Here is a 23,882-nt window from a genome sequence, read left to right on the forward strand (position 1 = left end):
TTGACGTGTCCCGCTTGACTCGGGATGATTAATAATCCACGTAAGTGATGACGGGTTTCTGGGCTGCATCTTTAATTTGACTTCGTCAATCCTCGATTACGCTGGTTTCATTTGCCAAAGGAGTTCAAGATCCATCAGGTGATGGATGAAAGGGTAAAGACGGAAGCGGGTCGTAAAAGGGGACGTCCGCGGACAAACACGAATGAAGAGGAACTCCTAGATGTGAGAGCGATGCTATGATAACATGTGCGCAGTAACTGATTCTATTCAGAGACGCCGCAAGCAGCTCCGCCGTGCACAACAAGCGTATCGCAAGCGGAAAGAGAACACTATCGATACACTACGGAATCGTGTGGACGAGCTGGAAGGTGGCATTGAGCAGATCAGCCACTCATTCCTAACTTTCAGTAACCTCCTCTTGGAGAGCGACCTACTCGGACGAAATGCACATGTCACGTTAGCCTTCCAGAAAATAACTCAACAGTGTGTGTCACTCGCCAGGACAGGATGTGATGATCTCGACGAAGGCACTCCCGTCAAAACTGCTGATTTCATCGAGGACAATGGCGACCAGAGCCAAGTACAAAGTAACAGTTATTCAAGCACGTCGCCAAATGGCGAAGAATTCCTTGAACTATATGGGAGCTTAATTAAGCGGTCTGGACTGTCAGTGCCATCTACACCACCTCCACCATCGCAAAACCAAACCCTATCATACAGCCCCGTCATGGCGCCGTCCAGTTGTCGTCCTTTCATTGAGGTCTCACAATTATCTTCCCCTGCGTCAACCATATCACCAGCTAGCGTGAACAAAGAAGAGTGGCGGAGTTTCGCGCAATGTCTGATAAAAGTGTGCTGTCAAAATGGATACCAACTCCTTGTCAACACTCCTGACGACGACGTGAAGATTAAAAGCATCTTCGGGCCCTTGAGTCTTCCAATGGAGCGCAACGTCCTTATTTCATATTTCTGGGCTGGAATGCAAGATCATACCGGCGACCTGGTTGATCAAATGGCCACTGTGCTCACCCCGCCGCAGTCTAAGAGAAGTAGTTATACTTCCGAACAGCTCGGAACTTCGAAATCAAAATTGCCGGTTATACCTGAAGGCGATGAGTGGCTGGACGCCAGTGGTGTGCAGCGACTCCTCTGTGAGAAGGGGATTTGTATCCACGAAAAGGCGCCCCCTTTCTCTAGTCCGAGCCTTAATTTTTCGCTTGACGTTGAGAATTTTGCTGAACGTGAGTTATTAATGGGTCAAGCATTGTGATGAAATAACTAACACTGTATTATAGTCCTCGCCGCTAAATGCATTTGTTTTGGACGTGGTCCAGTGTTTCGACGGCAGAACGTTGAAGCTTCACTGCGCGTCGCCAGGTCCAAAAACCCGTGGAGTGTCTTCAATCCTCTTCTGTCTAGTTTGTAAAGATAATTGGCTCATTCGTCAGCGGATTGCCGGGGCCCAATGAATCCATAAGAACAATCTAAGTTTCAATAAAAAAGACAAGAACCTTGGTCAGTTTTGATAGAGATGGTCATCAACATCTTCAACGAAGGTGCCATGCCCTTTGTTCTTAGGGACTCAGAGCTGCTAAAATGAGGCCAACGGCCAAGCTCGTTGTTTTCTCCATGTTTTGTTGTTCACCTATGAGGGCTGATGCACTTCGCGTTACAACTTACGCCCAGGATTCTCTGGGCCGTGGCTCGGGATTCATCGTCGGTCCTCCCTGGTCGTACCAGGTGTAGTCGAAGGACAACTTGGTTCCAACACCGCCGCTAAGGCCAGCTATCGTATCAATCAGAGGGTGCCAAAAGATTCATAATAGGGGTAGGAACCACATACAGATTTCTTTAACGGGTGTACCTTGGTATAAGGGATGTAATTTGTTTGCAGCGTGTTGACCTTTTTGGCTACAAGTTACCTATGTCCACTATACTTTGAATGACATTCGACAACGATTTATATAGGGAGTGGTTGATGAGGATCACTGATATCGAGTCAGTACCTAAACTGTATGAAACGCGCCTCTTCTGTACCGCCTGGAAAAGGTTACGCGCGAAGATTGGCCAATTAGAGACCCATGTTTATGCACGGATATGTTCTTCAGAATGAAGAATTTTTCAAGCAAGAGTACCAGACATTGAAGGTGAAAGCAAGGACCCCAGAGGACAAGGAGAGACTCAAGTACTTTCCTCGCGGCCAAGACCAACTTTCGAAGAATTATTGGCTCTTGGAGCGAGAGCTTTACAAATTGGAATCCTTACTTCCTGGCGGGCCATTTCGCAGGGTATATGATACCTGGAGATCTAATCCAAAATGGTATCTCCACCCTGACCTCACAAACGACTGCGCAGGAAGAGGTGGATGCTGCAGCCGTCAATGTGGATACTGTGAAAATCGCGAACCAACTCCCGAAAGACGCCGGGGCGTGGGCCATTGCACTATAGAATGTATCTGCTGTTCTGAAGCCCGAGGATTTCAGCTAAGCACGTCGGACGCTGACAAGGGATGGGAGAAGGCTACCATGTCGATCTTTTCTGCGTTTGAGAGTGCTTCTAACAAAACCTTCTATTCTCGATATATGCGGGCTTTCTTTACTGGTATGGAGTCGGAGATAAAGAAAGCACCAAAATGGATATGATGTGGCGATGAAGTCAGAGGAAAGATCGTGACTGAAGGTGGTAAACCTATAAATTAGGCAGACTCACAGAGAGATGCAATAAGTTTGCTTCTTGGTTTTTAATGCTTTCTCATATCCTTTGAAATAAATCCCCTGTATAGGCGATATGCCAAAGTTACCATTAGGAAATTGAGAACTACGTACCATTAGACGAATAGCCTTACCGTCACCTAGATTACACACGCAGTCTAGAAATTACTTGTAACGGGTGCTTGAAACAGTTAGATGAACTACGCATATTAATAGTGAGAGCAAGTTGAGTGCATTCTATGAGACGCCAGTCCTTTTATTATATTCCTACAACTCTTCTCCTTACATGGTATAGTCCTCCAAGAATGAATGCAACGTCATTAACTTCTCACCATCTGCAGGCTTGGGGATTGCAATCTTCGTCGCATCGAATTTCCATGCTTCTTCATCTCCGTGCCGATGTTTGCGAAGACGAAACGGCATCTTCCATTCCTTCGACCATTCTTCCAGAAGCCCAATATCTCTCGTTAGAGAGCACATTTTACCCGAGCCTTTGAATGCATTGTTGACCGTCTCGCGACGAAGCCGATCATATATATCGAATACAACACCCAACGGCTCGAGTCGATAGCGTGCCAAGATACGGGAGAAGCAAATTGCATCGTCAAGGGCAAAGGAGGTAGAAGAATACCATGGCGGCATCTGTATCATGGTCTCAGCTTCCAGATACCAACATTAAATCAAAACACAGGAAACTCACTGCGTGTGCGGCATCGCCCAGCAGGATCACTCGGCTCATGTGCCACTGACCACCTGGGGGAACTTGATAGATGGGGTAAAGCATCCAATCTGCATCTTTGTTCACCATTTCGAGAATGCAAGGAATGGCAGCTTTCCTAAACCGTTTCCTCACAATCTCGCGCAACACAGCTTGTATATTGGTTTTCGTTGCCCAGCTTTGTTCTCGTTCAAGTCGATAATGATGCAAAGCGTCCTTGTCGAATTCCATCATCGCACTAGCGAAGATCTCCTCTCGGTCGCGGTCACAGTAGCTCATTAGCAAAGCGCCATGCTGTGAAAAATTCACTGCTGTCGAGCGGAAATGCTTGTAAGATGAGATATTCTCCGCTTGGACGACAGCCTGCAAAAATGATATCCCTGTGTACTCAGAGGGCCGGTCCGGATCAACCCAGCGAGTGCGCGTAGCTGAATGTACACCGTCGCAGCCGATGACCAAATCACCGATATCCACAGAGCCATCCTGAAAATGGACAACTGCCTTATCATTGATTTCTTCGCCACCAATGAGTTTCTTGCCATACACGATCTCAATATTCCGGGTACGCTCGGCCAGGTTGATCATCGCCATCAGCAGTACGATGCGCATTACCCGCCGGCCCTTATGTCCTCCGTAGCCGTTGCCATCTTGACCTTTAAAATCAACGCAGCCAAGTGAGCGGCCAGAGTGCATTGAAAAGAGCTCGATTTCGTCGACATCAGCACCCCCCTCTGTACCCATCCGATCAAGTTCATCCAATACCCCCAGATAGGCGAGATGTCGCTGGGCCGCAGGGTTCAGATTGATAGCGCCTCCTGAGGTGGAGAGAACCTCATTTCTTTCAATAATTTTGATCTTCAGATCTGGAATGTAGGGTGTCAACTCCCGGCATAGGGAAATGGCGCAGGATACCCCCGCGAGACCGGCGCCAACGATGATAATATCACGCAGCGGTTGTGCAGCATCTGTTTGGGGCATTGCGTGAACAAGGTATGTGGAGATAAATGATACCTTGATCGTGAAAGAACGAAAGTATGAGTTCCAAGTTACTTACTGTTGACGAACTCGTCCGTGAACGCTTCTTTAAATATTCAATTTATTGTTATTCCTTGTCGGAATCCCCGAATAAAGTTTTCCTCTTAGGCTCGGACTGACCGTCGGAATGTATCATCCACTACCTGAATACGAACCCATGGGAATGAGTTAGGGGTTTTCCCAGCCGGGGGAGTCGCGGTTCGGCGTTGCCTCGGAACGCAGATTGGTTGCTGTGCCTCACCAACGGTCAATTTCATATATTGTAGAACCCCCCCCGTACAAAATCTTGTAACCCATTGTGGGAGAAATCTGACAATTTTTTATACGGTACGCTATCGAAAGCAAGTAAGCACTCTCAGGAGGCCCGAAGGTGTCTCAGAAACCGTGACAAGATTGCGTTTTACCATGTTGACGTCATGATGGCGATCTTGATAGTTAGTTACCGGTGGCCTTACAACCACCAAGCACTTAATACACACATACATACACAAATGCGATCTTGCAGATACGTGTGCTGCCATATCTTGATACGGTGCTTGACGCGGCAAAGCCGTTGAGTTACTGTACCCCAATTTCGGCGTCCGGAGATCCTTCGGTGCCCGACTTCTCTTATGATTCCCATTCTAGTAAACCTCCGAGGGCGAACAGCCTCGGCGTCCTCGGTTCATGTTACCTGGCCAGTTCGATTAATTCCAATTAGCCGACTAGGGTCCGGATGTATGGAACTACTGACAGCATCAATTGCGTTTACAGGAAGAAGCCATACTAGCGAGAATACTCCCCAGGAGCTGAGTCCTTGGAGATGCCTTGATTGCTCTTGATTTTTGTGCGCAACGGCATATCTATGATCATCAAGTTCATTTCATCCCTTGGACTCAGGATTGGGCATTACGACATATTTATTTGTGTTAGAATGCTCTCCTAATAACATTTTTCATACCTCTTCCACTCATGGCTTGGGGAAAGAAGCCCGCAGTAAAAACGCAGCCAAATATTTTCAGTTTGCGAATGGTTCTTCCTACCCACTTTATATTTAATAACAGACTTGCTCGCATGCTTCAGTTTTTTGTGTTCTAGGTAACATTGCTTTACCCCCTTTACGCATTGAGTATGACGATCCGTTGTCTACAGCTCTAGAACCACCAGATCATTTAACTGACGTCACGACTTTTCACGAGTAACAAGTATATATTGGTTTCAGTGTCTTTTGATAAATCAAGCGTGATATTTATTTTTGTAATTATACCAAGATTGAAGCCATGCCATCACCTAATCGCAAAGTCCTCATAACCGGTTGCTCGGATGGCGGGCTGGGGGCCGCTCTCGCTATTGCCTTCCATGAAGCTGGTCTGGAAGTATATGCCACAGCCCGAGACCCTTCTAAAATGTCAGAGATAAAATCGCGAGGCATTAAAGCACTTCGCTTGGACGTGCAGTCAGATAGCTCAATTGCAAAGTGTGCAAATGAAATAACCGAATTGGACATTTTAGTCAACAATGCCGGCAGTGGATACTATATGCCAGTGTCGGACCTTTCGATACCAGAGGCCAAAAATCAATTCGATCTCAATGTGTGGTCTCCCTTGGCAGTTACACAAGCGTTCCTACCGTTGCTGCTGAAATCGAAGGGGATGGTTGTCAACCACACATCCGTTGCCTCCTTGTGTGCAATTCCATTTCAATCGGCGTACAATGCCTCGAAGGCTGCAATGGCTATCTTCTCGGACTCGCAGCGACTAGAACTCAAAATGTTTGGCATCAGGGTTGTGGATCTCAAAACAGGCATTGTCGAATCGAACTTTCAAAAGAACCAACGGAAAGACGACAAAACGGTTTCTTTGCCCATTGGATCACTCTATATAGATGCCAAGGAAGTGGTGGAGAGGACGACTCGAGGAGCTATTTATGAAGGCAATGGCATGTCATCCCAGCAATGGGCAAAACTTGTTGTGATGGACCTTTTAAAAAGCAGTCCTCCTCCTAATGTTTATAGGGGAACCCAAGCTTGGCTAATACGGATTGGGAGTATGCTACCGTTTGGGGCACTTGATAGTACGGTCAGAAAGCTGACGGGATTGGACGAAGTCGAACGAATCGTACAGAAGTCAGATGTATAGAGGGAAGTTACAGAAAACCCATAATTTGTCCAGATTGAGTCAACAGTGAATCGTTGTGTATAACGCAGTCTTTTTAGAAGAAAAGGGGGGGGTGGGTTTTTTTGCTGCTTTTGCTCCCCTTTGTTCCCTAGAGCTATTATTCGAAGCTCTTTTTAAACGGCGTGATGTCTTCTTCATCGTAAGCATCCCGAGATAGTGATAATATTCGGTTTGATCTCTATTTGATATATGCCTCATTGGCACCTGTACAATATTTTGAGCAACTAGAAAGGCCATAACCAAGGCTAGGCTGACAGCCCTACAGACTACCGTTCAAAAGATCTGCTGGGTTAACCATGTCAACGAGTCCTACATTGGCCAGCATTCCAGTCGGAACGACGAATAACAGGGATTTCAATCAGTTCTGACACCATGCACCGCGCAAATATCGAAGGTAATTTAAGCATAGTGAAGTCACATTGAAGGGTAAACTCCGTATTAATGCTTTCAGTTATGCTAAAATTCGAACGGCAAGTTTCGCCACTTTTTTTAATTGGTTCACGTTTAGAGTAAAGGCTGGCCATGGTACCCCAATCCAACTGCGAAAACGACGAGGAATTGCCTTCCATTCGCGATGCTAGATTTATTCCACGGAAATCTAATTACATCTCATAAACGCCTTAATAAGTTACAGCTGCCAGATGATATCCTCGGCCGCCTCTTTCCTTACGATCGCTCAGCGCCTGTGGCTGTGGCAAATAACCAGTCTCATATGATTTCGATCGATATAAACCGGTTTCTTCGCCCATTTTAATTGGAGGCATGGCAAGGCTGATCTTCAATGCTCGCTTCACTTTGCGACAAGCCTAGCTCATTATACGAATTAGGACAAAGACTTGGTTCAGACGTACATCCGTCCATCTCTTTATCACATTATTACCTTCGGTATTGCGACAGCGCTTGTTCATTATACAGTGTCCTTTATGCCATCGTCGCCAAAAGACACTTCGGTAATCTACCTACCGCTCTTTGCGGTTGCGTATCTGCGTCCCGAACAACGTCAGGACCGGAATTGGACATACCGACAAGCCTTGATGAATACTGTTCTGAAAGTGTCCCTGCAATTGTTCTCGGCGTTTCACATGAGACCATCTCTTAGTCTAAAGCCGCATCATGAAGGTAACCGATTTGTTCTGATCGAACCTGCAAATCTCGAACTATACACTGGTGTCGCACTAGACCCAAAGATCGAACCAGAGATATTAGGAGGTACCTGGTATCCGAAGCGCTTTTCACCAGACTCTGTCATTCCTGAAGGGCAGTATGTCGTACTCCACATACATGGTGGAGCGTACATACTGGGCAGAGGCCGAACAGCGTCCTGTGGGTTTTTGGCCAAGAATTTTCTATCTCACACACCATCGGCTTATGTGTTCTCTCTTCAATATCGATTAGCTGGCGACCCGAAAGGCCGATTTCCAGCACAACTCCAAGATGTCATTTCCGCCTATTCTTACCTGATTCACACACTGCGCATTCCAGCATCGCGCATTGTGCTTAGCGGCGACAGTTGTGGAGGAGACCTGGTCTTGGCACTGCTCCGGTATATTGTACAATATAATAGTTCGTCTCTTCTTCCAGCACCAAAATGCGGCTGGATCTTCTCGCCTTGGTGTAACGTCCCAAATGGGTTTAACACAGAAGCCTGGATCAACAGCCCAAGATACAGAACTGAGTGTATTCCCGCATCATTCCCTGCCTGGGGTGCGAAACACTTCCTTAGTGATTTGGAGATTACTGAGTCCGTCGAACAATACGTGGCCCCTATACTGCATCCCTTTTGTTTACCTTCCCCCGTGTTGATCGTCTCTGGGGGTCGAGAGGTGCTATGTCAAGAACACCAAGAACTCGCAAATGCGTTCCGGAAGTTGCCGCAGAACACGTCTTCCGTTGAGTTCTTTGTGGAGGAGAACGTGCCTCATGATGTTTTGATGATTGGCTGGCTTATGGGCTTTCGAAATGAGGCACGTCGGTGTTCCGAGAGAGCTGGAGAATTCGTGAGAGGATTATCGAAGGAAGCTTAGGTCGCCCCCGGACAGCTATTTCGTCTTATATCAGTGTATAAAAAAATAGAAACTAAATAAATCATATCTACAAATTCTATTTTAAATCCATCTCGCTACATTTGTATTTTGTAGACTAACAGTTCCCCCTTGGGCAGCATGGTGATGTCTGTGGAACAAAGTAATAATATTTGTAATGTACACATGGAGTCAAATCTTTGATTTCTTACCGCTGTCGCCGTCGATGCGAGTGCTTGATTATTAGCAAGCTTAGATTTGTGAGAGTCTTGGGTGCTCGATTGACTTGTCATGTCGGCGATTTTGCGGGGAAAGATTGAATTAATCTTAGTAGAGGAATAGTTTAAGAAAGGTGCCTAAGGCGTTCCAAGGTTCTCGCTGGGTATCGAGTAAGACGACTGAATATGCGTAGTTGTGCGGGCAAGTATATTACAAGATAGTGACTAAAGATTTTTCGACTTTCATAAGAAACAGTCTTGCTAACCTATTAATTAGCCTTCAGTGGCTAAGCCCGATGTAGATATAATAAGTACGAAGGCTTCGAGTAGCTCATAATCAGAAGTGTACTTGATACGTTTCACCGGACATTCTAGGTCGCATTATATTGGTTATATATCGACGTAAGATCCACTCTTGCAATCGTGGTTTTACACTAAAGCAGCTTTTTATAGGCATCTGCTGGTTAGAGCTGACAGCCTCTGCAAAGAATAGAGCAAACAAGAAAAGAAAAAAGAGATTTAGGACATACTGCTAATTCACATCACCATGAGCGAAGAGAAGGAAGTGCAACTATGCAATAGAGGGTGACTGTCTTGGAAGCGGCGAGAGAAGGTATTTAAATCGCCAGGTCTTCTACCAGGTCTTCTAATTACCGCAGTGTCTGGCCCTGTCGTCAAGTATTATAGGTGAACCCAAAAACGTACATCGTCCCATGACGAATATGTCGAATGATTTGGATAGGGAATGATGGAATGATTAGGGCCCGACTTCGGGGCGAGTACCTGCGTATGTTGTGTTCAACTCCTGCCTGAGGCAAGAATTATCCCTGATAAGATAGTGCGAGCATTTCCTTATTTCCACTTTTGTATGGGCCAGGTTCCGTAGCTCGCTGCCGTCACCTCCTTGTTTGAGGTGCCTTAACTATGGAAGTTAAACATCTTCCTTCCAATAATAATACCCCCAAAGGCCTCTTTTTGGTGAAAAGTTCCCCGCGCACAATGGTTCAATCTAGATGACAGAGTTTCTCTTTTTTCTTGGAATGCCATCAAGTGCTCGAGAGAATGAAGGAGGGCGCTCGGTACGAGTAGAACTGACTGTCTAGAAATCATGAATTGAACAAGATTGGAACCACTATTTTCTTGATGATCGACCCCATCGATTTCCCATCAAGTTGGGGTGTATCGACTTTTACGCATGATCGACGTCATGATGATATAGTTAGTGGTCTCTTGCCTGGATATACGCCTGATAGCTACCAAAATGCGTGCAAATAATATCGCTGGTATCTATACCTATGCCCCAATTTTTTTTTCTGGTTGTATTATTCAGGTGGTCAATGCCCCTAGCTCGCAGGCTTTGCGAATATTGGAACCCTGCCAGGATGACACAAGAACGGGTCATTCTGCGAGCCTGTTCTTGTGTCATTCTGCGACTAGCAGGTATTTACTCCAAGTCTAGGTTTCTTCAAGGCAGTTAATAAGTCTAGAACCTGCTTTGAGGTCATGAATCACTCAATTTTGTCATCATTTAACCTTTGTTGTGTTTACTCACCCTTCGTATAAAAACAACCATAATCCATCATGAGTGGGCGAGTCCCTCTAAAAGCAGCCCGAGTTTGGTCCCACTATTCCTCCTGTTTGATCCCGGTCACACATCCTATAATAAGGCCCCCACCAATTCTCAGCAACACACTTGCTCACAACCGCAGAGCCTACCAAGCCACAACGTCTAGTCCATTTGATCAATTGATCATGGAGGCCGAACAAAGCAATCAGAACTTCCAGCTGGAGAACTTGTTCAGTGTCAAAAACAAAGGTACGCAGCATCGTCGTGGTTTTTGGGAGCCGTTATTTAACAAAAACAGTGGCTCTTATCACTGGCGGCGGCTCAGGGATTGGGCTTATGGCTGCACAGGCACTCGCCGTGAACGGTGCCAAAGTATACATTACGGGTCGCACAGAGGAAAAGCTTGAAAGAGTCGCGGAGCTATACAACAAGAACATTCGCGGACAAATCATTCCTATTACTTCTGACGTCACCGATAAAGCTTCAATCGACAAAATTGTTCAGGAACTCAGCTCGCGTGAGAAGTATCTTTCTATCCTGATCAACAATGCCGGAATTTCGAGTAGTAGTGTCACAACCGAGCACGAAGACCCCGACAAGTTACGTCAATCGCTTTTTGAAGATGCAGCAGGAGGTACAGAGGAATGGGATCGTGTCTTCCGCACGAACGTCTCGCAACTATATTTCATGACCACTGCCTTGCTTCCGCTACTGCAAAAGGGCTCCGAGCAGGAACACGGCTGGTCCAGCACCGTACTTAACATCACATCCATCTCAGGAATCGTCAAAGTCTCGCAGCATCATTTTGCGTATAATGCGTCTAAAGCAGCCGCAATTCACTTGACCAAGATGCTAGCGCATGAAGTGATGACGTCGGGCCTCCGGATCCGTGTGAACAATATCGCGCCTGGGGTTTTCCCAAGTGAAATGACTGCCAAAGAGAGCGATGAGAAGCAAAAGAGTGCAATTCCGAAGGAGAAATATGAGGAAAAGGTTCCGGCAAAAAGACCTGGGAAGGAGGAAGACATGGGGAGTGCAGTCCTTTTCGCGACGACAAATCAGTACTTGAACGGCGAGACTTTGGTTGTGGATGGTGGATATGTGCTTGCAGCCGGCTCGCTGTAAAGTAGTATGAAGCTTTCTATTCTGAGCAAGCCGACAGGTCTGTTCTCATTTCCATTTTCGAACTAGTCCCAAGACGTTTGCAGAAGTAAAAGTAAATCTTTTGTTTCATGGTTCATGAACTAATCATATGTTTCTAAAATGATGTATTCAAGCAATCGAATATTGGGTTTTATGTTATTTGATCTCTAGAGAGTAGAATATGGATGGTTTATATCAAAAGGTGGCATACGCTCTATAGAATGTCAATCCTGTTTCGGTGGAGAATTGCAATTTGGCGTTGCATCCAGCAAAGAACACATTTCCTTCCTCGACATGGATAGTCTTGCCCACACCCGAAACCTTCATCTCTCCCGAGCCTTGTGTGACAGCCAAGATACTTGGGCTTTGAAGTACGGCATGGGTCTCAGTTTCCGCAGGCGATAGGCTTATGCCCAAGACATTGAACTCGCTGAACGGAGGGGCATAGACTAGGGTCTTTCCCTTTTCTCCGAATTGACTCACTTGTGGAGGAAGATGAGCAGCTTCTGAGTTGTGTGGCTTGAAGGTCAGAGCCTGTGCGAACAGATCAACGTCGTCACGATCAGCGCGCGGGCAGAAACCCGTGTTCAAGACGTTATCAGACCGTGCCATGCACTCGAGAATGTCACCCGAGAGGTATGCATGTATACTGTCCGCTGGCACACAGACTGCTTCTCCTGGTTCCAATGTCATGTAGTTCATCAGCAATGCGGCAACCAAATTCCCATTGTCAAATTCTGAATATTGCTCGCTCAGCCGGTTTAGAAGAGATGGAATGTAACGATATTTTCCAAACTCTGACTCTGGGGTATCTTTCAACTTCGTGATCATTTCCGACACGGTGGTCGGTGGGAAGCTCAAGAAAGTTTTGCAGATCTCTCGCAGAGCTTCGTCATTGAAGTCGCTCTTTGTTGGCACAAATTGCTCGACGGCCTTTAGCCTCATAATGTTGGCAAGTTCTTCGACTGGTTTGAAGCCAACAAAGAGCTCAAAGCGAGACAAAGCAACAGCAATCTCAGGCTTGTGGTTGGTGTCGCCGAACTTTTTGGGGTCCTTTGCGTGCAGTTGTTCGGCCAAGCTTTTATCTGGATGGATTTGAAGTGGGAGCGCTTTGTCAAAGGAGAGTATCTGTCCATAATGAGTTCTGTTGTCGGATATACCATGATGATTTATATTTTTACTCACTTTGGGAAGGAACGGCAAGTCGGGGCCATATCTGTCGCAAACAGACTGTCCAACAAGATCGGGATTGTTCTTTAGGTACTCAGAGAGGAGCTCGCCGTTGGAAGTAACCCGAGATGGCACCGTAGGGTATGTACCCATCCACATCTACCAATGTCAATGCTGATTTCCTTTTCGGAGAGTCACACGCTGGTTGGTGAGTAGACAAGCTAACTAACCTCCGAATAGGTCTCCGAATCTTTCAATTCTCCCGCCCCAGGCATTCGCGACCACAACCGCCCTGCAAGAGAATTATTGCCTTTTTTACCCCATTCGTCATGCTATAAAAAAAAGGTCAGATTTTTGCAAAATACTTCTTTAGAAAGCGTTTTACCTTGCATTCACAGATAAGCTCTACTACGTCGTCGGCCATTGTATAGAATGTAATATGGGAATTTGATGAAGCGATTGTGGCCCGCAAGGATACTGTGTTTCGAGGTTGGCAAATGACTTAAATTTATGATTTTGTATTTGTCGAATAGCGAGCAGGTATAAAGGAATAATTACTATCGTTTTCGTCATCCTGGATTCCATGGAAACAGGTTTCTGATTATCAAACCGGCTATGGTATCAGGCCCATAACGGAACAACGATGGTCCAGAAGTCTTGTTGGTCATACTTGCTTGCAACCACAAGCTTTAGCAGAGAATCGACGACAAAATGTGCTATTCCTGGGGGTGTAAAACTGAAGTGACGTCATAACTACGACGGAGATTGACTTCGATATGAGTTGGGCTTGTAGGGTGAAAACATACAAATATGACAGACAATCTAGCCTACCCTCTTCCCAATTTCATTCCACCGCTTTTTATCGCATCCTTCCATCATGCAGAAAGAAACTGAAAGACCCGCTAAGGGACCTCAATCTCAGTTCCAGCAGGGTAAGCCCTTTACCTATAATCTGCAGGCTTAAGTTTTCTCATACTTCTATGCAGGACATCAGATTCCAGTGCAGCATCACGAGAAGCCTGGTCTACAAGATGACATGGAGGATCCGAAGCCCACTTCAACCCAGCTGCCAACAGAGGACGGCGGCTATCAGGCATATAAAGCCGCGGGAAAGCTAAGTGGAAAGAAGGCAATCATAACTGGGGGCGATTCAGGAATCGGCCGAGCCATTGCTATTCTGTTCGCAATGGAAGGCGCAACTTGTCTGATCACATATCTGCCTGAAGAAGAGAAAGACGCCAAGGAAACCGTGCGTCGGGTTGAAGAGGTGGGACAGAAGTGCCATACCATCTCTTTAGATTTACGAGGCAAAGAAAATTGCAAGAAGGTTGTTGATAAAGCCTTGGAATGTTTGGGCGGTATCGACATCTTGGTCAACAACGCCGGGACGCAAAACATGATTGAAGACATCAAGGACTTGGATGAGTGAGTCAATTCCCCACATCCAACTGTTATACTCGTGCTGACAGTGTCATAGGGAACAGTGGGAAGCTACTTTCGACACGAATATTCACTCCGTCTTTTACCTCTCCAAGTACACCCTTCCCCACCTGAAGAGTGGCTCAAGCATCATCAATTGCGCGTCGATCAACGCCTATATTGGACGGCCGGACCTGCTCGACTATACCGCCACTAAAGGTGCCCTCGTCGCATTCACCCGAGGATTGTCGAATCAACAGATCAAGAACGGTATTAGGGTCAATGCTGTTTGTCCAGGGCCAGGTACGAGATGACTCCCCGGTCTCAACTCACGTGAATTGTGCTGATAATCAGTCCAGTCTGGACTCCGCTCATTCCTGCGACTATGAATTCTTCGGCTATGGAGCAATTCAGTGGCACTCCGCTCGGTCGGCCAGGTCAACCCAGCGAGGTTGCTTCATGTTTCGTATTCCTTGCGAGCCAGGATAGCAGCTTTATCTCTGGACAATGCCTGCACCCTAATGGGGGTGTCGTGGTCAATGGCTGATTGAGAATGGGGAGGTGACATTGAAGGAGAATCGCAGTTGAATAAAATAAATTTCCGATTGTACATTGTTTTAAATTCTTGATCTTTGAGGAATAAGAGACGATAAGCGCCCACGATCGACCGGCTCGTTACCAGGGACAGGAACGCGTGGGCGTGTCCGCATACAGACTGTACCAGAGATGTCATTCTCGGCCTCCAAAGACGTCAGAAACGATGGCCCTTACACAATTGCATTTGTTATGAAGAAAAATTTAAGTATTATGGGACACGAATGAATTAAATCGATCGAGTGAGTAGTCTATAAAAGAATACCCAAGACTGGCGTTCGCTCCGAAACACCCTGTTAGTCAGCGATCTCACGTGTTTCCCCTTAGCCTCGGTCCCCATATAAACGATCAAGAATAAATGATTCTCATGATTCATATTATCTGTCTCTACTTAAGCATTCCTTCACTCCTGTGTCCACCTCGTGTCTCTCCTTAATAATCCTAATCTCGTACCAGGGCGTGTGATCGATGCCAGCCCCCTGAGACCCTTGCTCAACCTGCCGGAACTAGATCATCACTTATCGCTTATCAACTTCAACCTCTCACAAGACCATCAGTCAATATGTCCCTGCGCATAGAGACCATGCGCGACCTCCTACCAGCTGCGGCATCGCTCGCCTCATGGAAGACGCTTGCTTTACTTCTAGCCGTGATAAACCTGAAGAGTCTCCCTTTCGTCTGGCATGTAAGTACTCTCCCTTTTGAGTCCTTCCACCACGCCAAGGTACACAACTGAAAGCAACACAGTTCCGTCTGTTGTACTACTGCCTCGGAAACCTGCGCCTTAAACCCACTGCGCCTTTCTTCCCAAAGGGTAAAGCCATTGTGGACGCGCAGGGCAGGCCCACTCACCCGGTCTTCGTGCCCTGCACCGTCACATCGCGCACCCCATTGCTGGAAACCGACTACAACCTGCACAAGAGCAACAGCACCTACTTCACCGACCTCGACATCTCCCGTACCGCGCTCGTCACCCGCATCTACAGCCCCGGTGTCGGGCTCGTCAGCAAGGAACTCGACAAGGAGCTCAATGCCGCCGCCCAGCGCGAGGGCAAGCGTGCACCAAAGCGCAGAGTTGTATCCATTGTGCTAGGCTCGGTGTACTGCAGCTTCAAGCGCGAGATCAAGCCCTTCGAGCTGTACGAGATGCACTCCAAGGTCATCTCCTGGGATAAGAAATGGATGTACATCCTCACCTGCTTCATGCGTCCCGCAAAACGTGCCGGCGGCGAGAAGACACTTCTCGCGACAGCACTGAGTAAGTACGTCGTGAAAAAGGGCCGGCTGACCGTATCACCGGAGCGGATTCTGCGCGCAAGTGGGTTCTTACCAGCGCCGCCAGCAAGTAATACCAAGACCGTCGCGGATTCATCTGCTGAGGGCTCAGCGATTGGAACCCCCGCTAGCGGTGAGGGAATCGCCGATACAGCGGCGGGTGTGGATGGGTCACTGGTGAGAGAGGTGCTGAAGCTGGGAGAGGAGCAGATTCCCGGTCGGGAGCAGCTCGAGGAGCAGCAGAAAGCGAATGAGGACTTGTGGAGCTCGGAGGAGTGGACTTGGGAGCGGATTGAGCAGGAGAGGTTGCGTGGGCTTGGTGTTGTCAATGGGTTTACGGATTTGGATACGAAATTGCATGAGGAGTGGCTGTGATAGACTGCGTGTATGATAGGGGTGGCATAGCTAATAATAAATAGATTTTATAGAGAGGTATATTCCTCTAGGTACATAGTTTTGACTGGTGACCAACGTGCTGCGCCCGGAGGATACATATTTCCATGTCACCACCTTTGACATCTATCAAACCTATCTTTAATCGCCCCGAGTCATTTACTCTCTGCGCCATCCATACAGTCGTGTTTCAGTCGGAGCGACTTCGGCAGGAATGCTGAGACGCTCTGTGGAAATAACATTGCCATTGGCGTCCAGTGAGATCATCAAGGGGTTCGCAATTCTCGGCTCCGGTGGTATCCGATGTACAGTCATACATCACATGACCCAGTAGCCTGTTGGACCGAGCGCAACACCGTATCTTCATTCATTATTATTGCTTGTCTTTCACCGAGTTGATCGCAGGGCGAGATATCGTCAGATCGGTTTCTCAGAGAGGGTGAGTGGCACGTATTTCGTTATACCCTCCCCCATCCATCTGGGCGTTCGCTCGCTCTGTCCGGCCCTCGGTGATCCATCCGAGACCGGACGGCGTACTGTATCATACACCCCTGCCTCTTCGTCAGGCCATCGTGCTCCGGCCCACCCTCCAATGCTGGCTTGATTGGCCCACTGGCTCTGGCTCACTCCCCTTCTCCCATCGCTAGCGCCTAGGCCTACGCCGCATCGTTGACTGGATATTTCCCTCGACGGCGCTTCAACCTTTGGCGACATTTACCCGCAAAACTGCCTGCATCACATCCTCTTACCTTACCCGGAACCCCTCCCCTTTGACTTCCGGAAACTCTCACTGGTCATTCTCATTGGCGTCTGGGCTAAGACTCCTTGTTCGATTGACTTCAGGAAAAAAGAACACCCGAAGCAGAGCTTATCGCAACATCCCCAACCACCGCCTGCCCTCCCCTTCCTCCCTCAGCGAACCCTGGAGTCTACAGACTACATTTACGATACTGCCACGCCATTGAATTCGCTTCCCCCCGACCGCTGGGAACCACCCCTACCTCGCCGTCGATCAGCGGTCGCGCCCTTCGACGACGGCATCCGATCCTCACCCCCAACCCACCGCTGTCCATCATGGCGGCTACACTCGAACAGCCGCCCGTCGACTTGCTCGCGGGCGGCCCGGTGATTGATTCTGCCTCAATCACTCCACCGCAGAGCGCCAACGGCAAAAAGGAGGCTCCCGAAAGCGTGCCTTCTGAGTTGTCCGACCTTGAGCTGGACTCCAAACCCATCGCGGAAAAACTTGAAGAGAAACCGATCAAGCAGGAAGAAGTGGAGGAGGAAGAAATCGAACCCGACCACTATTATGGCGGCGGCAAGATCCCTGTCTTTAAGCCTGTGAGTCGGGAGCTCCACGAAGGGTGAGCAGCAGCAGAAAGGATGATAAGGCTGACTCCGCTATTTAGACTATGGACCAATTCCGTGATTTCCAGTCATTCGTCAATCGGATCGACAAATATGGAATGCAAGCAGGAATAGTCAAAGTCGTTCCTCCAAAAGAATGGTGAGTGTTCCGGCACGCCGAGAGGCATCAGTCTTTCGCGCTAACAAATCTCTTTTGGTTGAAGGTCCGAGTCACTCCCTCAACTCGACGAGGCCGTCAAGAAAATTCGCGTGAAGAACCCGATCATGCAGGAATTCCACGGATCCCACGGTACCTACACGCAGGCGAATATTGAACGACAACGCTCCTATAATCTGCCTCAGTGGAAGGGCTTGTGCGATGAGAGCAGTCACCAGCCACCTGCCCGACGTGGAGAAAGACGGCGAAACCTAGAAAGAACGAACCGTGTTGCCTCCACACCGCGGCCCCCAGCCCCTCGACCGGCAGAAGGTCAGAAACGTCGTCCAGGCCGTCCTCCCAAAAAGACGAAAGTCAAGGAAGAGCCTCCTGCGGAAGATGGGGACAAGTCGAAACCTGAAGGACCTCCGACACCTGTGTCGCCCGAGTCCAACCCCATCGAGGCTAAGAGTGAGGTTCTGAGCGAGGGCGAGTCCCTGCCTGCCCCGAAGCCCAAAGGGCGACAAGCCAAGTCCGTCAATGCCCGACGAAAGAACAACCGGGGCGATACGGTGGACTACGTGGATGAAGAAGTCTTCCAGGGGTTTGACTATCGAATCCATGATAACGAGGATTACACCGCAGAACGATGCGAAGAACTGGAGACGTCATACTGGAAGTCGCTGATGTACAACAATCCGATGTATGGCGCTGATATGCCGGGCTCACTTTTTAACGACTCGACCACCTCTTGGAACGTTGCCAAGCTCCCGAACCTTCTCGACGTCCTCGGACAGAAAGTGCCTGGAGTCAATACGGCCTATCTCTACCTGGGAATGTGGAAGGCAACGTTTGCCTGGCATCTGGAAGACGTCGACCTTTACAGTATCAACTACATCCATTTCGGCGCCCCCAAGCAGTGGTACAGCATCTCGCAGGAGGATGCGCCTCGCTTCGAACAAGCCATGCGCAGTATTTGGTCGAGTGATGCGAAGAACTGCGACCAGTTCCTCCGCCACAAGACTTACCTGGTCTCTCCCAGTCTTCTCAAGTCGCAATACGGAATCACCGTCAACCGCTTGGTCCACTACGAAGGGGAGTTTGTCATCACGTTCCCCTACGGCTATCATTCCGGCTACAACGTGGGGTACAACTGTGCGGAATCCGTCAACTTCGCAACTGAAAAATGGTTGGATTACGGTCGTATCGCCAAGAAATGTCATTGTGAAGACGACAGCGTCTGGATCGATGTGGACGAGATCGAACGCAAAATGCGCGGCGAGAGCACTCCTGAATACTATGGCGAATATGACAGCGAATTCGAGGGAGCGTCGGATTTGCTCACGCCCCCGCGTAGCGTGCCCGAGAAGACGCCCTCTAACCGTGGTCGAAAGCGGAAACACGGCGGCGACGGGCCGAGGACCAAACGACCCAAACTCCACCCAGACGGACCTCGGAAGATCCCGTGTCTGTTGTGCCCTAACGATCTGGACTATGAGGATTTGCTTCCGACCGAAAATGGCAAAGGCAATGCGCATCGTCGGTGTGCAACCTTCATCGAAGAGACGAGCATTCTCCGCAATGAGTCCGGGCAAGAGGTGGTGTGTGACATTGATAAGATTCCCAAGGCTCGCCTGGAACTCAAATGTCTGTTTTGCCGCGAGGTCCGCGGGGCTTGCTTCCAGTGCAATTTTGGCAAATGCACGCGCGCCTACCATGCCACTTGCGCTCTTCTGGCCGGCGTTGCGATCGAGCATGGCTCTATCGCGGTGATTGCCGACGATGGCAACACGTACTCCTTGCCCAGCGTTGACTTGAAGTGCAAGTTCCACCGTCAGAAGCGACCCGCTGGGATCTCAGGCGAGTCGTTGGATTCCGATCGCCGCGTAAACCAAGGCGCCCGTCGTCTGGTGCAGGGCGACCTGATCCAGTTCCAGACTGACAAGGAGATTAACGGCGCCATTGTCCTTCAGAATCGCCCAGAGGAGCGATCGCTGCTGCTCAAGGTCCTTCCCCGAGGGTAAGTTTTGAAGGAAAATTTCCAGGGATAAACGCTAATTCTATGAACAGGGATGTAATCGAACTGCCGTATCGTTGGATGCTGGTTGTTCGCAGGAGCAATTTTGCGCCCCTCGCGCCAGGAATCCAACCCCTCCCGGCCCACCTTGCGCGAAAGCCCGAACAGCGGAAGGAGTTGGAGACCGCTCTCCCAGTGGCAGGCAGTGCCTTCGGCGACAGCCACTCTCCCTATCAGTGGGCCGCGTTTGAAACGGTGGAGGCTACTCGGAATGCCCCACCGGTGACGGTCAGCCTCGACAAAGGCGAACAATTGTGGTACTATTTGGGCGCGCAGTCGACGGAGAGTAGGGCACAGTATACACACAACCCTAGCGTCCCCGTCCACAACCCACGGGCCAATTTCCTCGACAGCGTCAGAGCGGGTCTGGGAGTGTCGAAGATCTCCCCCCACCATCATCGCCATTGGCGCTACAATAATAGTGCTGCCACCGCCCCTGCCCCTCCTTACCAGCAAAATCTTTACGCTCAATCCCGACCGCTTTTAAATCCACCCCTGAACGACGTCAACGCTCACCACCACCGCACCCACTTCCTTCACTCCGCCAGACCGCCCACCTCTTCTCCTTTGGTGCAGCCTCCGCTCGCCCCTCCCCCTCACCCTGCACCTGCCGCTTCCGCTGCCGGTGCTGCTGCTGCTGGAGCTCCTGCGATGCCGTCGGCCTTTCGTTCCCTGCCGACTCAATCTGCCCGCCATGCCCCCTATCCTTCGGTCGCCAAATCGCACGCTCAGCAGCAGCACCACCTCCCTCCACCAATACCTTTGCCAATGTTCGGGAACTCATCGCCCGCCGGCGTCTCGCCCAGATCACCGACCATGCCAATGTCTTCGCCGGGTATACGATCGTTAGTCCCGAGGTGGTGGTAGAGACCCTCTTGGGTCCCATGGGCTCAATTCCGCCTGCCAATGGTCTGGAAAAATTAGAGCTGGTTATGGCCCAGCAGCGGGTGCAGCCACGAGCCGCCGACGGGACCTTGCTGCCGCCACAGACCCTCAACATGCGGTCGGAGGAAGTGACCCGGTTGCTGCAGATGCTGCGGTTCTCCCTGGTCAGCCATCGTGAGCGGCTAGATGTACTCCAGAAGAAGGAATCGGAAGGCGTGAAGCAGGAGGTCGACCGGGGAAGCGTGGCGGCTGCCAAGATGCCCGGCAAATATGCCTTTCTCGACCAGCAGCGGGCGCTTGCACCCAATGTCTACCAGTCTCCGTACAACATGCCCTCGGGCCTGTCGGAGTATGCCAAGAAGACGTACGGGCTGGTTCCCTCCGACGACGAGCCGCCCAAGGAGTCCCTGGCGAACGACTTCTTCAATAGCCTCTCCCAGGAGATGCAGGAGAAGATCTTGAAGACTTGCGGCAGCTTTGTGCAACGTGCCATCGATCGGTCGGCCAACCACAGCCGCCAAAGCTCGGCGTCCAACCTACGGCTGTCATCGGCGCTTGCCCAGCAAACGGCAAATCCGACCATCGATATCACGACGGTCGAGGGCCCGCCATTGTCTGGTCTTGACCTTCCGCTCCACGCCGACTCCCCCGTCTCCAATTTTGGCCGGTCGCATCTTCGGTTTCATTCGCCGAACGAGTTCCCCATGCACGGCCCTGACCCTCACCCGGACCATCACGATTTGTTTGGGGACCAGCAAGCCAACACCCGCTTCTGGCAGGAAGGGCCGTGGATCGCCGGCGATGGCAACACTCCCAATGACGAGCATCGGCCCTTCTTCGGTCCGCACGAACGGCTCAAGCACGACTATGCTTCCTCGGATATATCACTGGGTAAGGGGCCAGGGTCGTTGCATTCGGTCGACATGGCCGGCTTCGGGCCTGATCCCTCCGAAGATCTCGTTGCTGGACTGAGTCCCTAACTGTCCACCTCGCCGCCGTCGCCTGTTGTTCTTTTTCTTCCTGCCATCCTTCTGCGATGTACTGCATCTCCCATGTAACGACTTCACCGCACTGACGACTGCATGACTGGGCGTTTTCTTTTTTTATCATTTTCCGACCTCGATTGACGATCGTTCCACGGGCCATGTCCTTTTCACGATTGGAGTTGACGCTTAACCGGCTGGTTATGACCCAAGCGTGCGTTTACCTGGAGGCTTCTTTCATTTCTTGCCTCCCCTCCGAGATGCGATAGACCGGTTGCCTAGACTGTCTGTTCCTCCCTTGGCCTGCACTCAAAACACATCCATGACTTCTTGAAAAATGGCGTTCTCCCCAATTTCTCTTATCCTCTCCACGCACTCTCACCCCCCATTACCTTTTCCCTTTTCGTTAACCCCGACCTACTTTCGCCCTCGCCTCCCTCCTTCCTATTCCTCCGATCCCTCACTCACCCACCCACCCCATGTCCCATTAGGTATTCGATCAAACAAGAAAAAAATCCCTGTCTTCGAGGCCCCCGCGGGCCAATGGAAAACTTGTGACCTTACATTCCCCTTTGATACCCCCCCCTTTTTTCATTTCCCTACCCGACTGCTGTTCTCACCACCCTTTCTTCTCTTTTATCCTGTCTGGCGCTCGTCGATGAGGAGTCTTTCTCGTCGACGTGGCAGCCGTCACCGTGAGTGACTCCCGAATGTACTTTGCAAGCAATCGAACTTGTTCCAATTATGTACATTCGATAACGTAGGTCTCGACTCCTACCCGGGCTATTACTTGGGATCTATCATAGTAGGCAATATCGACACCTGGCAATTGGCCTGCTGTACGAATAGGTCAACATCTAGATAATAAGTGACCGAATAAACGGTCTCATAAACAATTGATCTGAGCACTCTAGATATCAATTACCCCAAGCAAATATTAACTAAAACGATTAACTACCAACCAATGCTATCGCCGAGCCATCGAGGCAATCTCTTCACCCGGGTTACTGTAATCTACAAATCCAAACTTGGCATACAAGGGTGCACCATCCTTACTGGCATCCACATATGCCCCAACTCCCTCCGCATCGGCCAGATCACATCCCCACTTGACAAGCATAGAGCCCGCCCCTCGCCGTTGGTAGTCCGGGTGCGTAGCGACGGTGTCCAGGTCTTTTCCAGATATAACAAGCCGTCAGTATATAGTATAGACAAACCCCGGTGGCAACCGAGAGGACGGACACATACAGAAATGCTTCTGATCACCCATCACACGCATCCGATTCTTCTCCTCCTTGAGAAAAAACCTGTCGCACACATCCGCAGGCATATCCTCGTGCCAAGGCGGATATCGTCGTCCGCGCTCGTGAGGCATCGCCAAATCCCACTTCGCGTAGGCCGCTATTCGCAGTCGGCCCTGGTCGTCTGTGGCCGTGGTGTCCACGACTTTCACATAGCGCTGGAATGGCTTGTTGAGCATGTCGTGGCCATTGGCGTCTTCTAGCCATTTGCGCACGCCGGGCGTGTCGGGGAATACTTGGCGCATCTCGGGGTCTGAGAAGGCCGCGAACCAGAGCTCTGTCAGGGCGGCGTTGTCCTCTAGCGTCATGGGCTGTAGTATCAGGGGATTGGGGGATGTCATTCTGAGGGGGGCGCGGATCGTATAGATTGAATGCGTCAATAAGAGGACGAGTATGAGATTCTCAGCGGAAGGTGAAGACGATGAGGACAGGGAAGCTGTTGTTCGCCGCAGCCCACTTTAAAATGATCGTGGCCAGACCCTGTTGTTGCCGTGTACACCACCGTTTTGGGCGCCCCACCGACCACCACAGCCCTGTGTGACGCGGCCCAGATGGCTGTGCAGAGAGCTTCAGTTCCCCGCTCCTATATATCGGAATTGAGAGTCGGTAGATAGAGTAAAACATTCTAGACCATCTGGTTCGTCTGCGGGGGGTGATGTCGATTCGCAAGACGCGCAACGGAAAATGAGAACATCGGGGGTATTTATTCTTC

At 49.7% G+C, this 23,882-nt stretch overlaps 10 protein-coding genes across 10 annotated transcripts; 7 read left to right on the forward strand and 3 right to left on the reverse strand.

Moving 5' to 3' along the window:
- Positions 1 to 141: 141 nt before the first annotated feature.
- On the forward strand, positions 142 to 1,426 carry N7510_004581 (bZIP transcription factor; the record flags this gene model as incomplete). Its single annotated transcript, XM_056976507.1, has 3 exons — positions 142 to 222; positions 272 to 1,241; positions 1,296 to 1,426. The coding sequence occupies 3 exons, from the start codon at positions 142 to 144 to the stop codon at positions 1,424 to 1,426; spliced, it is 1,182 nt and encodes a 393-aa protein (XP_056836463.1).
- Positions 1,427 to 2,993: 1,567 nt separating this feature from the next.
- On the reverse strand, positions 2,994 to 4,407 carry N7510_004582 (FAD-dependent oxidoreductase; the record flags this gene model as incomplete). The annotated part of the gene is made up of 2 exons (XM_056976508.1): positions 2,994 to 3,353; positions 3,412 to 4,407. 2 exons carry the CDS (start codon positions 4,405 to 4,407, stop codon positions 2,994 to 2,996), a joined length of 1,356 nt encoding a protein of 451 aa, XP_056836464.1.
- Positions 4,408 to 5,723: 1,316 nt separating this feature from the next.
- On the forward strand, positions 5,724 to 6,581 carry N7510_004583 (Short-chain dehydrogenase/reductase SDR; the record flags this gene model as incomplete). Its single annotated transcript, XM_056976509.1, has 1 exon — positions 5,724 to 6,581. The coding sequence occupies one exon, from the start codon at positions 5,724 to 5,726 to the stop codon at positions 6,579 to 6,581; it is 858 nt and encodes a 285-aa protein (XP_056836465.1).
- Positions 6,582 to 7,543: 962 nt separating this feature from the next.
- Positions 7,544 to 8,644, forward strand: N7510_004584 (alpha/beta hydrolase; the record flags this gene model as incomplete). The annotated part of the gene is made up of 1 exon (XM_056976510.1): positions 7,544 to 8,644. The coding sequence occupies one exon, from the start codon at positions 7,544 to 7,546 to the stop codon at positions 8,642 to 8,644; it is 1,101 nt and encodes a 366-aa protein (XP_056836466.1).
- A 1,967-nt stretch (positions 8,645 to 10,611) lies between these two features.
- Positions 10,612 to 11,551, forward strand: N7510_004585 (SDR family NAD(P)-dependent oxidoreductase; the record flags this gene model as incomplete). Its single annotated transcript, XM_056976511.1, has 2 exons — positions 10,612 to 10,675; positions 10,725 to 11,551. 2 exons carry the CDS (start codon positions 10,612 to 10,614, stop codon positions 11,549 to 11,551), a joined length of 891 nt encoding a protein of 296 aa, XP_056836467.1.
- Positions 11,552 to 11,764: 213 nt separating this feature from the next.
- Positions 11,765 to 13,163, reverse strand: N7510_004586 (uncharacterized protein; the record flags this gene model as incomplete). Its single annotated transcript, XM_056976512.1, has 4 exons — positions 11,765 to 12,697; positions 12,755 to 12,898; positions 12,970 to 13,071; positions 13,125 to 13,163. The coding sequence occupies 4 exons, from the start codon at positions 13,161 to 13,163 to the stop codon at positions 11,765 to 11,767; spliced, it is 1,218 nt and encodes a 405-aa protein (XP_056836468.1).
- A 453-nt stretch (positions 13,164 to 13,616) lies between these two features.
- N7510_004587 (uncharacterized protein) lies at positions 13,617 to 14,705 on the forward strand (the record flags this gene model as incomplete). Its single annotated transcript, XM_056976513.1, has 4 exons — positions 13,617 to 13,671; positions 13,726 to 14,164; positions 14,217 to 14,461; positions 14,518 to 14,705. 4 exons carry the CDS (start codon positions 13,617 to 13,619, stop codon positions 14,703 to 14,705), a joined length of 927 nt encoding a protein of 308 aa, XP_056836469.1.
- Positions 14,706 to 15,314: 609 nt separating this feature from the next.
- N7510_004588 (acyl-CoA thioesterase) lies at positions 15,315 to 16,402 on the forward strand (the record flags this gene model as incomplete). The annotated part of the gene is made up of 2 exons (XM_056976514.1): positions 15,315 to 15,437; positions 15,500 to 16,402. The coding sequence occupies 2 exons, from the start codon at positions 15,315 to 15,317 to the stop codon at positions 16,400 to 16,402; spliced, it is 1,026 nt and encodes a 341-aa protein (XP_056836470.1).
- Positions 16,403 to 17,494: 1,092 nt separating this feature from the next.
- On the forward strand, positions 17,495 to 21,866 carry N7510_004589 (putative jumonji family transcription factor; the record flags this gene model as incomplete). The annotated part of the gene is made up of 5 exons (XM_056976515.1): positions 17,495 to 17,761; positions 17,830 to 17,927; positions 17,992 to 19,944; positions 19,995 to 20,668; positions 20,734 to 21,866. The coding sequence occupies 5 exons, from the start codon at positions 17,495 to 17,497 to the stop codon at positions 21,864 to 21,866; spliced, it is 4,125 nt and encodes a 1,374-aa protein (XP_056836471.1).
- Positions 21,867 to 22,836: 970 nt separating this feature from the next.
- N7510_004590 (GNAT family N-acetyltransferase) lies at positions 22,837 to 23,511 on the reverse strand (the record flags this gene model as incomplete). The annotated part of the gene is made up of 2 exons (XM_056976516.1): positions 22,837 to 23,042; positions 23,118 to 23,511. The coding sequence occupies 2 exons, from the start codon at positions 23,509 to 23,511 to the stop codon at positions 22,837 to 22,839; spliced, it is 600 nt and encodes a 199-aa protein (XP_056836472.1).
- Between the last annotated feature and the right edge of the window lie 371 nt (positions 23,512 to 23,882).

Source organism: Penicillium lagena (genome assembly GCF_028827675.1).
Source record: "Penicillium lagena strain IBT 129212 chromosome Unknown utg000002l_segment0_segment0, whole genome shotgun sequence".
Taxonomy (NCBI): domain Eukaryota; kingdom Fungi; phylum Ascomycota; class Eurotiomycetes; order Eurotiales; family Aspergillaceae; genus Penicillium; species Penicillium lagena.